This window comes from Halictus rubicundus, chromosome 9 (genome assembly GCF_050948215.1).
Source record: "Halictus rubicundus isolate RS-2024b chromosome 9, iyHalRubi1_principal, whole genome shotgun sequence".
In the NCBI taxonomy this organism is placed as follows: Eukaryota; Metazoa; Arthropoda; class Insecta; order Hymenoptera; family Halictidae; genus Halictus; species Halictus rubicundus.
Genome location: NC_135157.1, coordinates 10,956,534 through 10,974,159, shown reverse-complemented (window position 1 = coordinate 10,974,159; position 17,626 = coordinate 10,956,534). Strand labels below are relative to the sequence as shown.

Below are 17,626 nucleotides of genomic sequence, written 5' to 3'. Positions count from 1 at the left end.
TCTGTTGTCCTTAGACGCTTCCCTTCGGTCGTGCGTCACTTGCGGTTTCGTTAAACCGCATCGCGACGCTCTCTTTTCAAATACAGAACGCCGTGCACGGTGTCGTTATTGTTTCGTTGGCCAGCGACACAGCCAGGACCTCCGTTTAGGGCAACATCCACGTTCGAGTGGAGCACCCACTTCTCGTAATCAGTGGAACATAGTAATCGTCTGGGAAAAGCGACTGTAAGTGACACTTCTCATCCGTAGATCCCTCTGCGATGCTAAACAGAAGTCAAAATGGCCGATTCCTAATTTTTCATAAGCATTACGTTGTTAACACTAGGTTTACGGGGCCCGTCAAAATGACGGGTTCTAATATTTTTAATTTACGATTATTGAGATTGCGAAGATCCGAAATCAACAAACAAACTTATTTCCGTAGGTATATATTATTTAAGAAATGGCTGAAAACTTGGGTAGACACATTCTTCTTATTTTTATAAAATCATGTAAAATACTCGCTTTCAATGCTCCGTAAACCTAGTGTTAAACAGAAGTCAAAATGGCCGGTTCCTAACTCTTTCTTTCATAATCACTGCGACGTTGAACGTAAGTCGAAATGGCCGATTCCTGGTAAAATCCAGCCTCTGTAGTGATCGCTCGTTCGCATGATCCGCTCTCCGGCAACGCTCGGATCAGGTGTCTGTTTCTCGGCAAACAATACCCTTTGTCACGAGGCACAGACTCATGCCTCCTGTTACGGCAGCCACTTCCTCAACGAGACCGTTTACCTTCGCGGATCCGAATTCATCCGATTGCCGCAATACCCTTTGTATCAAAAGTGATCTGAAAAGTGCTGATAACACGTCACGCAGCGATAGGAATCGTCACTGATCGAGATTCAATTTCACAGGCGGACCTCATCATTCAGTCTTCGTGTACGGCCGCGCGAACTAGTCCTTGTGCCGAGTGAGATTTTGCCGATCGGTGACCATAGTTTGATGATAGTAAGAAACGAGGATGGAGACTATGGACGAGAAGGGCACCCCGGAGAAGCTGGAGAACTTGAACATGGATAAGGACGAAATGGACAAGGTGGATAAGGACGTGGAAATTGATGCCGTCGAGGAAGTGGTGATCAAGGATCCCGCGGTGATCGCCGACACCACCGACAAAAAGAGCCAGTACAGACAGTCGAACACATTCGCCGCGAAAAAGACGGTGGCCCAGGGAATGATGGACGTTGCCTTGATCACTGCCAACGCTAACCAGCTGAGATACCTGCTCGAGTATCAAAAGGAGAGCAACACTTTCGTGCTCATACTCAGCCTGATCATCATCAGTCTGTCCCTGCAGGTAGGACATAGGGAAATGGACTATTCCGCTTCGAAGAATCATTTTTAACACTAGGTATACGGAATAACGAAAGCAACTATTTTACATCACTCCATAAAAATGGAGTTCAAATTTTCTTACTTAAAAAAGTCGAACCCGACTAGCTCTTTCACTTCGATCCCAGGGGGGAAGAAAAAATTCAAAGCATTTTGGACCCGGGAAAAACATCTTTTTATTTACTGGCAGAAGGAAAATGAGGACAACTGTCCGACTGACAGTTCTTGACGCACCTCAGTTGAAAATTCCATCATTTTCGACACTTACATTTTGTAAACTATCGAGTTACCTGGCTAACTCTGTCACCTGTGACAGCCATTCTTCGATTAATTTATGTTCTCGAATCTAGTATTTCGGATCAGTTTATAAACCGCAGTATCTGTCGGCAATTATACCTTGTTCGCAAGGCGTCGAACAATTTCTGTCCAGGAACGACGATAATTAGACTGCGGATTTTATGCATTTATAACAAAAACGAATCGGTGCAATTGAAAACCGGACAAACGTTACGAGATTTTAGGAGTCTCGATTTTCAATCTTTCAAAATCATTAGAGAATTTTTTATTTCGCTTCTGTTTCTAGTAATCGATGCGAACAATTTATGTTTTGCGTGAAGATCTACAGTCTAACGATAATAGAATTAACAATCGCTGCTTGATTAACTCTCCAGTGCACAGGCCCGAAGGATCCAATCTTTACGTTCTCCCTAATAAACACGGGTCTCCTTGATAAGTATATAGATTTCTCGCATTTATGACAAAAATCGGTGGGCTTAATTCGAAACAGTGCAAAAGGAATATTAATGAACCATTTCCAATTTTTCTTCAGATTCAGAAAATTTGTCGCATGGAGATCCGCAGTCTGGCAGTAAAACTACTGCAACTAAAAACAAAATTCCTTCCAAATTAGAAAAAAAAAAGAATAAATAAATAAATCGTTATTTTTTCATTAGAATGATTACAGCTTCTTTCATGTTTATAATTCGCTAGGGAAGAAAGAAAATTGATATTTATTGTATGCCCACGTGTAGATTAAATATTAACTACGGTAAAATAGAATTTCATTTCAATTTAGAGGGAATTGATAATTTTGTACGAGTTTGACTGGTTGCTATAGTGCAAGGATTTTTACTACAAATTTGGTGGACCTAGCAGACCGAGCGAGTGCACCGGAGGGTTTCCAAAAATTGACGAGAAAATAAATAATGTTTCGGGTACGATCGCAGGTCGCCGTGGGAATTAGCCTGGTGTTCAAAGGTCGTTTCGACATCAAGGGAAAGTCGAAGTCCAACATCGCCCACAAGATCAACAATTACGTCGTGGTCGGCGTTTTTCTCATAACGATCATCAACGTCTTCATCGCGTCGTTCAGCATAACCGTGCAGCCGAGTACGCCAACGTGAACGACATGATGCATCCATGCACGCCGCTCCTTATCAACGGCCGATCAAGAATTCAACGATGAACGATCGCATCCAAGAAATAGCTCTCTGCATTCTCAAGTTTTCATTAGTATCGTCGTCACGATAGTGAACGTTAAAACGGCGTGCTTTTGTTTCGTTCGAGATTAACGCGATAAGATATGCGAGTGCACGACCGATTTGTACACTAGCATCGCCAACACGAACGATTGCAGCGCAATCGGGGATCAATTTTTGATCGAATGATCGCGCGTTCGTTTTATTCAGTCATTGTATAGTGTTAAGATAAAAGGTTCTCCTCTGCGAGTAATACGCGTACTATGTATAATAATAAATTATTATTTATCCACAAGAAACAGATGTGCGTGTTTGTGATAACCATGCGACGGATTGAAGCACAATAAAATCGCGACAAAAAATCGCAGATCAATTTTTCAGAAGTCATTCCAAAAAGGAGACTCCCTTAGGTCACGTTGAAACATTGTGTAAAAAAGGTTTTTCCATTCGGTAGAGTCGATCGAATTTGTAAAATTTCAAAGGAAAAAGCAACTTCCCGCTTCGTTTCGTAGCGAAAAAGGATCTACGAAAAAATTCAACGGCGCGAAACTAGAGACTTCGCCCTTTGAAATGAGCACAGGTAGAAGATTGTAGGGTAAGGGATCCCCCAATTACTGTGGGCGTACCAATTATTGTGCCTATATTAATTGCATTTATTTTTAAAGCATAATGATTATTAAAAAAAAGAGATATTAAATTTTTTTCATTAAAATCAGTTAATATATATGTTATGTATCGCCTTGTTAATATTCATTGTGCTTTAAAACCAAGTGCAATTAATATAGGCAGATAGGTACAGTAATTGGTACCCACACAGTAATTGAGCCCCTTACCTTGAGATTTTTTTTACATGAAGTTTACAGGAGTTCAAAAGCCGACAATTTCTCGATTTCAGTCGTGAAGAGATCTCCAAGATTTCGGAAAGTTTGTCTGTTTCATTAGAGCGTTGCGATCACTTTGGATGTAATGTTTTATTACTTCAAGACCCATTTCCATTGTCTTTTACAAAATATTCGGATTTCCCTTACGCGTTCGTTTCGAATTGCAGATTTAAATAGAGCTGTGACATTCTCGTTACTTCTGCTATTCCTACGATTCTGATATGTGTTTGCATCCGTTTCTATCTGTCCCATTCGTTTTCTTTTTTGGTCATTTCGCGTAGAGGTAAAAGCTCGTTCAATCTCGTAGCAAAAATACTCGGTCCGATTGATCTCGTCACGCAATCCAATTCTGTCCGCGATACATAAAAGCTGTTCGTTAAATAAATAAGAATAAACATTACTTTAACGCATGCTCGGTGTCCTCGTCGGACCTATATGTACACGTAATAACAAGTTCGTTTTGCCCCTGGCACAAAGTATTCGATCGAACGAATCAAAAATATCTATCATAACTATTCGCACATTCGACGTGGAAATTATTTTCATTAACCCTCTGTACGCTATGCCGGAGTCATTCGTGACCCGTAGCGGTCATTCGTGACCGTCACATTGTACAATTTTATTCCGATATAAGACGACGATTTTCATTTCGAAATAAGAAAATCGCTATCCCCTCTTCTTCTTTTTTATCCGAAATACGACGAAAGTCGGTCCCGTGCCACCGCCTTATATCGAAAGAAAACTGTAGTAAAATATCGGCGTAGGTCAGAAATGACCCCGGCATAGGCCTAGAACTCGCAGGAGTCCGTGGGTTAATGTTAAAATGCAATGACGAAACCTGTCACGTACAAAGAATATATTAATACAAAAATGAATGTACCTGGTTGTTCGTAAGGTGTAAAACATCAAAATTTCACTTTGATTCGAGGAAGGGTTGAAATTTCATCGTTCGGTGTATTAAAAAATTTTTTTTTATAATTTTCACAACGGTGAACATCGGCATATTTGGTAAAGGACAAGAGCATTCATCGTTTTATTAATATTTGTCCGGGTTCTCGTTAATTGTTACACGATGTTTGTCTAATATATGTACGATGCTATTCTTCATTTGTAACATAAATACAAATAATTCGCTGAACAATCGCAGTCACAAATATCATCAAATATTTTCTGCCAGGGGTAGTTCTACAGAAACGCTCTTTCTGTATGCTCGTGTTCTCTCCTCGACAACAAAATAAAATAGAAGAAAAGAAAATGAAATTATTATTAAATTTGCGCTATAAATTATCCGTAACGTAAGTCTAGCTCTTGGGTATAATATAAATAAGAAAATTAATACGGTAGAAGGAAGTTGCGTATTGAAGTAAATTAGTTTCTTTCTTTCTTTTCATCATCTGTATCATCTTTATCTCGTTCATAGCTTCTCATACTCGGTAGTCGCAGTACAAACCGAACAGGGATTCGCAACATGCCCACGTTTATACAATCGATAGACGAATAAAACGTGTCCCGAAGTAGTCTGGACCAAAAATACATGTCCATAACACTATTCAACACACATTTGGATTTTTAACTTTGAGTAAACGTTTCCGACAGGCTCTCGTAAGTCGTGCCTGCAAATTTCATTTTTAATTCCCGCGCGCGGTCCCCGAGAAACTCAATTCTGAAGAAAAACGCAAATTTGAAGACATTTTGCACGTTAACGGTAACAGTTAAGTAGCTCGCAGAATATCACTACGCAAGTTAGAGCTGCATAACTGCTAGCGTTAAATGACAAGACGTTCTTTTTTAAAAAGGAAAATTAATATTCCCAAAGAAATTTACAGATTTTACAGGCAAGTCTACCGGAGACGTTTACTCGGCAAGTTACAAATCAGCAAAAAGTCAAAATTTGTTGAGCAGTGTTACAATTCTTTCTCTTAAATGCAACAATATCTATAATGCATCTTTAAATATCGCATTATAATTTCTCGCTCGTCTTCTCTCGAGTTCTCGGATATATTATTAGTTCCATTTCTTTTTACCATTATTTTTTTCATAACAAGTCATCGTTAAAACATTCCCCGCTACTTTCTCTTTATTATAGTTCAACAAACAGTTTCATAGTTCTTCCCCCCGTCTTTGTTACGCGTTTCATGCTTTACACGCCGACAAGAAAGATTCGAGGCGGCCGAACAGATCCTCCGTACCGTATCGATCTCATCTCAATCGAGATTAGTATTCTTTTTTTTTTCGGGCAACGAATGGTTCATGTTAGATAATATTGCGTTATAGAATATAATAAAATACAATAACTAATAATTAACATGTTCGTTTCTATTTTTTTTTTCATTTCTTTTTGCTCGTTTTTTCTCTCTCTCTCTCTCTCTCTCTCTCTCTCTCTCTCTCCCTCTGCTGGTGTGACTAGGATTTTTCTCATTATCGGCATAACTATATACGTTACGCCTCATCTATCTCTCTTTTCCTCGTTACTTCTGGTGGATAATGTTTCTATTTGCGTTTCAACATCCGCGGGCTCGTCACCTATATCACACTCGTGAAAATATACAGTTCTTACTACAATTGTTAATTCGTAATCTTACGTGTACTTTAGTAGGATATCTAAGAGTCGTTTTGATGTGCCGTTCTCTTTTTCTTCTTCCATTCTTTCTTCCTCCCTTTCCTTCTTTCATTCGTGTATGATCAACGACGGGAAGTTACCGTGACGTATACAACAATAGTACTATGGTACATTTTGTGGCGTTTTACTCCTTCGTTTTGTTTTTCTCTTCCTTCTCTCTATGATTACAGCGGCCAAATCGACGGTGATAAATTAAAGTAAAAAGACAGGGATATAGAGTTTGAAAAACGAAACAAAAAAAAAAGCGTCAAAAAATTCCGTACTTCCGTGATTCGTTGGGTCGTTTAACGGACACCGTGGAGACACGCTCCGGGGGTTATACATACGTCTTTTACGTCCGTTCAGGGTACCTGCTTTGGCTTCATAAACGACTAGATATAAAGCCGTAATTTCGATATCCCTCCCGAAGCGATCTCCTCGCCGATGAACGAGCCAACGATCTTTCTAGAATTAAAATTTTCCGCGTACCGTTGAATTTACCTACAACTTACATTATACTTTTTTTTTTTGTGATATCTCGACGATCTTCGGTTCGCTATTTATCTCTCGGACGCGTCGGCTAGGAAAAATCGACCATGTGTCCTCGACCTGACGCAAGAAATGTTACAATGAACTTCAGTTTGATTGTTATAGATTGACCTGTACAACAGTATATGCGATAGATAATATACACACATATATGTATATACATACATAGATACATACACGTACATGTGCGCATATACATATACATATCTCTCTGGAGTGTTATTATACTTCTAAGAATTAGAACTTTTTTTTTTCGATGTACATATCTCTTTACATATGTAGCTCATTATCAAAATCATTGCAACTTCATAGAGTATTAAACTGAAAAGGAATCTAATAATATTTCTAATACTCTTTTTCTCTTTCGCTTCTATTATAACTGATAGGGCTATTCCAATTAATTTGGAATTATTATATACCTGTAAGTTTACAATTGTTCCATCGTAAAAGTGCGTATGTCGCACGAAAGTCATTGCTAACTTAATATTACGCATACTTTGAGTTGCACGATTTGGGCAGGGCAAACTAGGGCAAAAGTACAGTCTCAGAGTATTGAGATACAAAGCGATCGCGTCCGTATCGTGTGAACTCATTTGAAGTTCACGATTTCGGTAGCTGCAGTATATACAGTAACATTACTTATAACTTATTTAGTAGTTTTAATCACTGTATCGCCTACGATGCTCATTAAAACAACGTGAATAGTTATCTTTCTAATATTCGTTTTATTTGGCAAATATCGTTTCTTCCAGTTAAATAAATAATGTCATATAAGAAACCATCACTTTTATACGGTGCGCCTGTACTTAAATGATACAGATAATTTATCTTGTTAAGCATCGAAGATAATTGCCTGCATCGCTTAAGCGTGAACACACTGTATTCTATATCTGTATACTTATTGTGCTATATAGCATTATCTCCATTTTACGGTATACCTGCTTTGATAATCGTATGTTGCTATGTTTTTAAAACAATACCAGAACCTTTATTCTGCCCTTACCTGCCCTATCCACGTGATTGTGCCTTACTTCCTGATAACACATTTAACTGATTCCATTTTTCGGAACATTCATATATGATTTTCATTCTTTGGATATCAAATTCAAAATCGTTACATTATACATTTACAGTAGCTAATCTGTTTAAATGTTTATCAATAGCAGATTTATCACAGTGGTACATTATTGTATTCCTCAAGTTGTATATTCCATCTGAAATCAATTCTTGTAAGGAAAGTGCGGATTTAAAATTTAAAAGAAGAAGGAGATGAAGAAGAAAAAGAAGAAGAAAAAATTCTGTCAAGACAATCCAACCTGAGTTAATCATCCCACTCATCTTCATCACTGGTTTCACTAGTCGATTCATCACTTTCACTATGGATTGCACTTGATCGCTCAGCAAGAGCTCTTGACAAAGCACTAGCTAGTCCACCTTGGAACATCGGAGGGTTCTTTTGTGACTTTACTTCGTTTGCAACAGGCCTTAACTCAACCCCTTGACGAATTTGTTCCAATAATGCATTTCTGGTGTCCGGGGGTGGCGGAGGTGGTTTTGATTCGGTTTTTTCAACTTTCTGTAAGAAAAATTCACATTAGAATACACCTAGACAATCTTTTGCAGGCGTTTCAACTAGAGGTATGCAGAAACCCGAAATTTCAGGGTTCCACACACCTCTACTTTCAACTTATCAGATTAGTATGTCAAGTACTAACTCGAAGTGTGCAGCCACTTCTAATAGATTCCATGAGCATTGACCTGGGGTCAGCGTTTTCTTCGTTATTATTATTACTACTAGTATTGTTATTATTATTGTTATTATTTGTAGCACTTTTATTAACAGTTTCTTCCTCGGTATTCACTAAATTAGGCAGTGGTGGTGGAGGAGGAGGAACGGGCGCACTCGAGTTAGTTCTGGAAGGTGGAACTGGAGCTGGCGAGGGTGGAGGCGGAGGTGGTGGCAACGATGGTGCCGTAGTTATAGAAGGAGGTGGTGGTCGTACTGGTACTCTATGCACTGGCGGTGCATTGGATGGTGCACTCGGCGGCGTTAAAGTTGTATGTATTCGACTTGGAGGTACTGAGGGAGCGCTTCTCGTCTGATGCTAGAATAAAAGGTGTTAACATTAAGACTATTTATCTTCCGTGGAGAAAATGGTCTCATTTGAAACAGTATACAAACAGGTACTATTCGTGCAGGAACTGGCGGCGGATATTCCTGTCTGTGAGGTGCTACCAGAAGTGGCAGTTGTTGTTGCTGATGTAGTTGTTGCTGTTGTTGTTGCAATTGCTGTACATTAGGTGTTGAAACGTCTTCTCGAATGGCACTCATGCCTCCATTCTGTTCGATAAAGTCATAAATAAACTTGCGCGTCTCCTGATTACTAAATTGATCCTCCGACACGCCTACTTTATCGAGGAACATTTTTAAGTGCGGATCGACTGGATCGAATGTCTTGTTATTAGTGTTGAATTGCAGGTGTGTTAGATGTCTGCAAATATGAAAAACGTAAGAACATTTTTGTCACCAACAAACAGCAAATGTGTATCGTTCAGCTATTTTGATGAACTACCAACCTAAAATTGGATGGTGGACCTATATCGTCTTTCGTTAATCTTCGTTTAGTTTTTTCTCGATTTTTCTTTTTAGGCTTGTACATGGAACTACTCGATGCACTTCTATTCACACCGATTGTAGTTGGAGTCCCGTTTGCTAAATTGGAAGTCGACCCAGTGCTAAACGTAACAGGCGATGTACTGCTTTGATTCCTCCATAGTAATGTCCCACCATGTTGACCTTCTATTTCCATTTTAGACCGTTTTTGCTGTTTCTTGTGGCGTTTCGCATTCAATTTGTCAAGAAGAATGTTTCTGAAAGCAAATAGCGGTTAGCACGTTAGTAGTTGGAAATATTTTCACTATTTTTAAAGACTAAACAGTGGTTCTTGTTCGTTTTACCTTAACGTTACAGCATCGGTATCACTCGCAAAATTAAAAGCAGCCATATACTCTTCAGCTTCAAATGTATGGAAATAAGACAATGGTGCTCTATAGTCCATTGCATTGTACACTTCATGTTCCCATATCATTGCCCTCCTTTGCAGACAATATAAACGAAGGAAGAAACTACGCCTAGGGTTATCTCTTATCAGTGTTATAATACCTGTAGTTTTCTTTATCCATTCTTTATGCATAGGTGGTTCAGTCAAATATAATTGAATAACTCCTGCTGCTAAACACTACAAAAAATGAATAAAAATCAAAAACTTTGTTCATTAAACAGTTTTTAACACTTTATCCGCGTGCAGTTTATGTTTATTTTTAACATGCAGACAAACTGTCAGAATTATTAACAATGATGAAAAAAATTCTGCATCACAAGAATCTGTTCAAGAAAACAATATAATCGACTCATGTAACATTCCTGCATAATTATGTATCCTCTGATGTCATTCGATTCGTTCATGACTAATATACCATTTTAAAAACATGACGGTATTCTCGTATCAATTTTAAACATAGAAAATAGCATATACTGGTCACTATATACAAAGCATGAGTATAAATTAAAAGTTAGAACAAGGCTAGACTTCTGATTATAAAATATGATAATATTTCATCTGAAATGGATAAACATTTGCTCAAAGTTGTTCAACCAAATAAACATATCAAACAATCCTACACATACTGATTCGACTTCTACATCATTGACCAAAGGAATAAAGTTTTGCCCATCTATGACTGTAAATATATATTCCCGCACCAGATGACTAATTCCATAGTTCTAGTTTCAATCAATCCTTTTCTGAAGCATTAAATATGTTGCTGGGAAAAGATCTCCTAATATCATTTATTTATTTTCATTTCCAATAAAAATTTCACGAAATTATCGAATGAACTGTAGCGAATGCTTCGATCGAAGCTTATCCACGTCGTTAATAACGGCAGAAGTTCTCGTTAGAATAACATCAAAATCGAAATGACAGTACGTGTTTATCCGTGCTCGTCAATCGAGAGAATTTAGGTCAAAATCGGTGCGTTTCAGTGACAGTTTCGGTGATCGAAATTTTTCGAAGACATGTCTCACCTGGCACCGATTTCCTATTAATTGGAAGACTTGCTCATTTTCTTCCGGTTTCAAAAGTGTCGAGCCTCTGTGATTGTCCACGGTGCCCGACTTCATTTTTAAACAAGGTTAGGATCTTTGCGCTATCGTGCCCTAATATTCCTCGCTGCACGCTCTCTCGATCAATAGATTCGCTTTCATAATTCAACATGAACACGATTCATTTTGCCACATTTTTACGTGTCGGGTGCACACGTCGACCGTGAAATCCGCTGGATAAAACGAACCAAACACCACCCACCGAAAGCTATCTTCGATACTATCCGCACAGGAAACTCTACCAGTCGGTGATGACATTTTCATCTATCCGGTTCAATGTTCCGCGTTTCCTCATTCGATATATCTCCTCGCTCTTAAATCAGATTGGACCTCGCACAACCATCAAGTATCATAACTAAACGACAGAGCTGGGTAAAATACTATTTCAAATAGTGAACAGTAAATAGTCTATTTCATTCGAAATCGTACGGGCACTTTTAAAAATGAAATATTTCGTTTGTTAGAAAAAGTTTTTAAAATATTATTTAAAATAGTATTTTATTCGAAAGATTCTCAAAATAGTGAGAATTTTATTTGAAATATTTTATTTATTTTCATTTACTTGCTCCCTTATCTTCGTAACGATCAAATATCATTTCTAAAAATATTAATGTATAGGGTGTGTAAAACATATACGTGTAAAGCCGATCGCAGCGTGATTCTACACCTCTGGATCGGTGAAGATTTTGTAAAAAAGTTCCGTGCAAAAATGTCCTTGACCTTGATTTTCAAGATCAACATTTTTTAGTCATAACGGAGATTACTCGTAACGGAGAACCGAAGTCTCAGAGAAACCATAGATCACAAATGAAACATCCTCTTAAAAAACGAATTTAAAGTTTCGTAAATTATTTTATTCCGTATGTCTACAGGGTGTCCCAGTATTGGGTACAACCGTGGAGGGGGTAATTCTATATGAGAAAATCAGTCGAAAATATGGAATAAATTATGGACCCTTGCATTTTAATATTACCTGGTTTCTCAGTCTATTTTCATTCTCAAGAAATATTTTAAATATAATATCTAATTTATTAAATTTTAATAATCACAATTCAATTAATGTTTCATTCATGGTTCCATTCCATTCCGATTGATTGAATTCCTATGTGTATAGCGTTAATTTTATTATTAAATATTTGGGAGACTCTGAACGTAACTGCAGAAGTTTGTATAAGACTCCATTCATTTACTCTATTTTATAAAACGTTTGACATGTGGAAATAAAATGTTCGAATAACATATATTCAGGTTAGAGCAGTTCTACCACATATACACATATATTCTCCTTATATACTCAAAAACGGTTACAATCTTTTACATCCTATAAAGTTTTTAACAATGTCAATTAGAAGCGTAAAATATACATGAATTTATTTGATACTGTAAAGGTGCTCGCATGTACATTTAAATTTTTCCCGCATTTCGTAGTCCTTGGTTGTCGCTATAATCACACATTGCAAATGGCCACGGGTGCAACTCACGTAGTCTCGGAGATGCGATACCCAGCAGAATCTTGTTTTACATGGAAAACAGAATCGTCAATGATGATAAGGCAACAGTGATCGCTGTTACGGTTGTATTCCCACGACAGTAGGTCACTCGCGATTTTTCTAAAGGTCGCACAATTGAGTTTTCCGCGGGAATACAATGTCTGGATACCGAAGGGTGAATTACTACGAACTGTGCAGATTGTGTACGAGCAGCGAGGGTAACAAAATGAACATTTTTCGGGAGGAAGGTCGTAGACGGCAACTTCAGTCGAAGATCCAAACATGTTTACCTATACAGGTGAGAATTTCTGGCGAGATGATTCTTCCTGTTCCAAATTTCTGGCACTGCTTTTTTGTGATCGTTTACAATGTCATAAATTAATCCGTTGTTATAGTTTTCATTATTCGAACGATTGCTCTGTTCTGTAAGGTAAAGAAGAAATCGCCTTAATATTTTTAGGTATTGGAAGAGGACTCTTTGCCAAAAGTCGTTTGTCATGAATGTATTAAGAAGTTGGAGTATATTATTGAGTTCAGAGAAACTGTTGTGAGCGCCGAGAGTATGCTGGAATCATACTTTACTTCGCTACGGTTTTCCGAAGACTTTATGAAAGAAGGTAAGGTTTATGTAAAGAGTACAGAGAAGGATAGACCTACAACACCAGAGAGTGACATATTAAAGTCAATAGAAAAAGTGTCGTCTACCGTGGGAATTCAGATAGTTAGTAATGAACAACAAATACAGCACCAACAGCCTGTTGTTGTTAACAACATAAATGCCTCTAATATTCAAATTATCAGTGGAGTTCAAGCGAGAGTACAACAATATAAGTGTGCCATGCAGGTTTGTAGAAAAGCGGTTGATTAACTTTGTAAAATTAGTCAGAATTTAATATGTATACCTAAAAATAATTATAAATTTCAGATGCAACCAGGAGGCATGGCAGCTGCTGTTGTGGAAGCAACAGCAGAGACACATTATAGTTATCAACAACAGACTTCGCAGCAATTATCGCCTCAATCAAACGAAGCACAAAATCAAATTACAGAACAACATAGCCCAACTTCGCAAATTCAGCAACAAGTTCAAAGTCAAATACAAAATCATGGTCAAATAAATCAACAAATACAATCGCAAAGGCAGATCTCTCAACAATTGAATCAATCAGCTTCTATCCCTCAGCAACAAAATCAAACACAGGTTGGTCAACAACAGCAACAACAGCAGCAGCAGCAGCAGCAGCAAAATCAGTCGCAGATCACACAACAGATTCACCAATTACAAAGACAGCAGAGGGAATTCGAGAAGCAACATAGGCAACTCCAACAAATTGAGAAGGAGCAAGTACAGATTAGTGCGCCGCAAGAATTTTCGATAAAGCAGGAACCTCAAGGGCAAGTTGTACATCAAAATAATAACATTATTCTAAAGACAGAACCTGATGCTAAACAAAATCAGCCAATTATTCAGAAAGTGCAATCCGAGGTCCAGAAAGATGAAAGTGAAGCACAAAATGTGCAAACATTCACTACTGTACATTCTGCACCTGAAGTATTTTTAAATTTAGGATTCAAAGATGGTCCATTAGTTACCCAAACTGTTCGGGAAGATTCCAAAGAGTTCAAGGCAGACGATTCAATATCTCATTCTTCGATTGGACAAATTTCAGAATTTCTAAGAATCAAATCGGGGCCTGAACCTACTTCGTTAATCACTGTGAATCCTCAAGTTATAACTCAAACTAGAGATACCGCTTGCAAAGATTGTGGCAAAACTTGCTCTTCCACGAGTCAACTAAACAGTCACAGTTGTTCTGGTTCATCATTTAACTCAAGGTCTAGTTTACTTCAAACCCTTTTAACCGATGCCACTGAAAGTGGAAATAAAGAGGACCCTTTACAAACTAATAATAATTCTTTTAGTTGTGATGTGTGTGGCAAGCCATTCAAACGGAGAGAGCATCTTTATCAACATCGAAAGTTGCATACCGGTGAACGTCCATTTGTGTGTACCACATGTGCGAAGGCATTTAGTCGCAAAGAACATTTAGTTAGACACTCTGTATCTCATACGGGTGAAAAAATGCACGAGTGTGAAGTGTGTGGTAAAAGCTTCTCTCGGAAGGACAATCTGCATAAACATCGTAAAATCCATGGTGTATCAGGTCCATATATCTGTGAAACTTGTGGTAAATCATTTGTGGTTAAGCATTATTATTTAATGCACTTAACAACTCATGCATCGACTACCGGAGATGATACAGACTGTCAGGATCCTTTACCGTATAAGTGTGACCTTTGTCATAAGGCATTCTCTGTAAAACAATATCTTACAACTCACAAACTTAGGCATAGATCAAAAACTAGTAATAATTCTGGTCAAAATTCTGTAAATGGCCAACAGCAGCAACAAACACAGCAAGCTAATACTACAAATAATATAAATCTAGTAGGTAATGATGTTACTGACACTGGAACTTTAAATGATAATAATGGACAGTCTGACAATGGATCAACAGTTGAGATTGAAAGTGTTATAGAAAAAAATGAAGAACCAAATGGGTCTTTTGATAATCCTTACCATAGTATGCAAGAATTTCAATGAGATAAGGAGAAGCGTGTCTATTATGTTCTCTTGCCAAATGGTAACAGCCATAAAATTGTCGTCGTATAAGCAAGAGAAATTTTACGACGCGCCAGCATATTTTCTTAATCAAATAAGCTTTTACTTGAAAATGAATTTTTTGTACTTTAATAATCGACAAAATGAATTTGGATATACTGTTGTTTTCACAATTCATGATTTATTTGGGACCTACCTTTGTCACCAGGTGGTATCTTCAGTAGATTGAAAGCTTAAAATGAAATATATTGTATATATATTTTGCCAATGAAGTATTACATGTACGGAATGCATGCTATGTTTTATATAAATGCACACTACTATTTAACATTTAAAGTAAGTGTGCGCTGCAAAATTTAAATGTATGTAGATAGTCATAAGGTTGTTCCAATACCTGAGTATATTTATGTTTCAAGCTTCATTAGCTTCGGACATAAAATTATTAAACTAATATATAATTAGAATATTCTATATAAAAATATCGTATACAATTAATTTTCTTTAATTGATAGAATTAGAATAATATATTGAGAGCAACTAGAATTTCTTGTACATTTTTATTTAAGTTTAATCACAATATTTGTTATATATTTTTATTAATATTGGCAAAAGAAACTAACAACCAGTTTCATTTACAATTAAAATTGGTGTACCAAGGTACTATATTTTATTTTGCTTTAGTGCAATATCTTTATACTTGTACACAGAATCGTTAAAAATTAACAAACGAATATCTTTTTCAACCGGTGATTGTAACAATCTATGACCACTTTACAAAGTATTTTAGGCTATATGATTTGTAAACATAGAATACAAAACAACATCTAAGACCAAAGAAATTTATGTAATGTATAAATTGGACGAATAATACTGAATAGAGTTATAAACATAAAATATCAATCAGGCATGGCCTAGCCTGATTAACTCCACTATATTTAAGACTTCGGTTAAGTGCGCATATTATATATACATAAATGTGTGTGTATATATATATATATATATGTATATTATATATATATAACATATAATAATATGTATATTATATACATAACATATAATAATATGTATATTATATATATAACATATAATAATATGTATATTATATATATAACATATAATAATATGTATATTATATATATATAACATATAATAATATGTATATTATATATATAACATATAATAATATGTATATTATATATATGACATATAATATATATATATATGCATAGTACTTTATGATCTGTACAATGAGTCATTTTCTGACAAGTGAGAGTGTGCCATACCGTGAGGTTTGAAATAAGTGTATGCGAAACCATGATTGTCTAAAATTCCTTACATTTATAGTATATATTGACCAAAATCGTGAAAAATTAAGAGAATTTCTATTTATTGGGCCACACAATTGAATCAATTGTATTGATATATAATTAGATCATATTTTTAGTTAATTTAGAATTTCTTTTTATCAAACTTTTCCATGTAACACAATTAAGAGAACAGGGGGCAACTATATCTTCAGACAACAAATAGTTCCCATACAAAACATGTGAAATTATTATCTATATATACACTTACTAATTTTTCTATTTCAGCACAATAAGAACAGTTCAAAGGTTTTATAGTGTTCTAAAAATATCTGTTGTCTATTAAATTATTTAATTTACGTACACCATCTTCAACATATTCCATAATACATAGTAAACATGTATCAGTAACCGATATAGATAGCACAATTTTATGTTGTACAATTACAGTGCACAATGGTGTGTATTGTACACTGAAATAAATACAACATTTTTGGTCGAATATATTGCAAACACTTGTTATTGGGTACACAGTAACAAAATTTTGTTTCTGCAGGGATAAACATCTTAAGGTGTAAGAGAACTTTCCATAGTACAAAAAATTTATTTTAATTACCGGTCAGACTTTATTTCATCATAAAGTCTTGTACATATATACTGAAGCAGAAATAATGAATTTAAGACTGTGTTTCTATATCACCTAGTGTTAGGTGTACGTTGGAAGTACATAGATTTATAGTAATGAAATTGTATATAACATGGTCCAGTGAGTAAGACAAGAAGCTGTTAGTGCGCTGTTCCTAAGGAAATGGTATTTTCTGCAAAGCAAGAGAATGCTGATACTCGAATATTGAAGTCTTGTAAAGTAAATATTGAATCCAAAGATACAGTGCTTTTATTACTTGTGTACTTCGTGCCTAATCATGAAATCCATGAAAGACAATTATTTTAAAGATTTATATTTGAAGCTATGCAAATGTCATACTTTTTAGTAGCCCCCTGCTATGTACAACTTGTAGCGGAATTATATTAAAACCAATCCTCAGATATAATTAATTTCAAGAATTTATACTTTTCATTTTAATCCTTTAATTGTATATATTACTAAATCAATGCTATATTTAAATATAGTATAATATGAATTACAAAATAATAATATATTTT

General features: G+C 36.2%; 3 protein-coding genes across 5 annotated transcripts; 2 read left to right on the top strand and 1 right to left on the bottom strand.

Moving 5' to 3' along the window:
- Positions 1–46: 46 nt before the first annotated feature.
- On the top strand, positions 47–3,150 carry LOC143357121 (ninjurin-A). Its single transcript, XM_076793368.1, has 3 exons — positions 47–225; positions 896–1,338; positions 2,600–3,150. The coding sequence occupies exons 2-3, from the start codon at positions 1,003–1,005 to the stop codon at positions 2,774–2,776; spliced, it is 513 nt and encodes a 170-aa protein (XP_076649483.1). The 5' UTR covers positions 47–225; positions 896–1,002; the 3' UTR covers positions 2,777–3,150.
- An 837-nt stretch (positions 3,151–3,987) lies between these two features.
- On the bottom strand, positions 3,988–11,396 carry LOC143357119 (uncharacterized). Of its 2 annotated transcripts, XR_013082770.1 has the most exons (8): positions 10,968–11,396; positions 9,839–10,119; positions 9,458–9,751; positions 9,063–9,372; positions 8,596–8,985; positions 8,197–8,456; positions 7,884–8,094; positions 3,988–7,818 (listed from the first exon to the last, which is right to left on the bottom strand). XR_013082770.1 is itself a non-coding variant. In XM_076793366.1 (7 exons), the coding sequence occupies exons 1-6, from the start codon at positions 11,061–11,063 to the stop codon at positions 8,202–8,204; spliced, it is 1,626 nt and encodes a 541-aa protein (XP_076649481.1). In that variant the 5' UTR covers positions 11,064–11,396; the 3' UTR covers positions 3,988–8,094; positions 8,197–8,201. The 2 variants fall into 2 exon arrangements, 1 of the variants encoding a protein (XP_076649481.1); XM_076793366.1 differs by having other exon boundaries at positions 3,988–8,094.
- Positions 11,397–12,233: 837 nt separating this feature from the next.
- Positions 12,234–16,179, top strand: LOC143357118 (uncharacterized). 2 transcript variants are annotated; one of them, XM_076793364.1, is made up of 4 exons: positions 12,241–12,833; positions 12,996–13,379; positions 13,461–14,371; positions 14,459–16,179. In XM_076793364.1, exons 1-4 carry the CDS (start codon positions 12,693–12,695, stop codon positions 15,138–15,140), a joined length of 2,118 nt encoding a protein of 705 aa, XP_076649479.1. In that variant the 5' UTR covers positions 12,241–12,692; the 3' UTR covers positions 15,141–16,179. The 2 variants fall into 2 exon arrangements, with proteins under 2 accessions (XP_076649478.1, XP_076649479.1); XM_076793363.1 differs by having other exon boundaries at positions 12,234–12,833; positions 13,461–16,179.
- Positions 16,180–17,626: the final 1,447 nt, after the last annotated feature.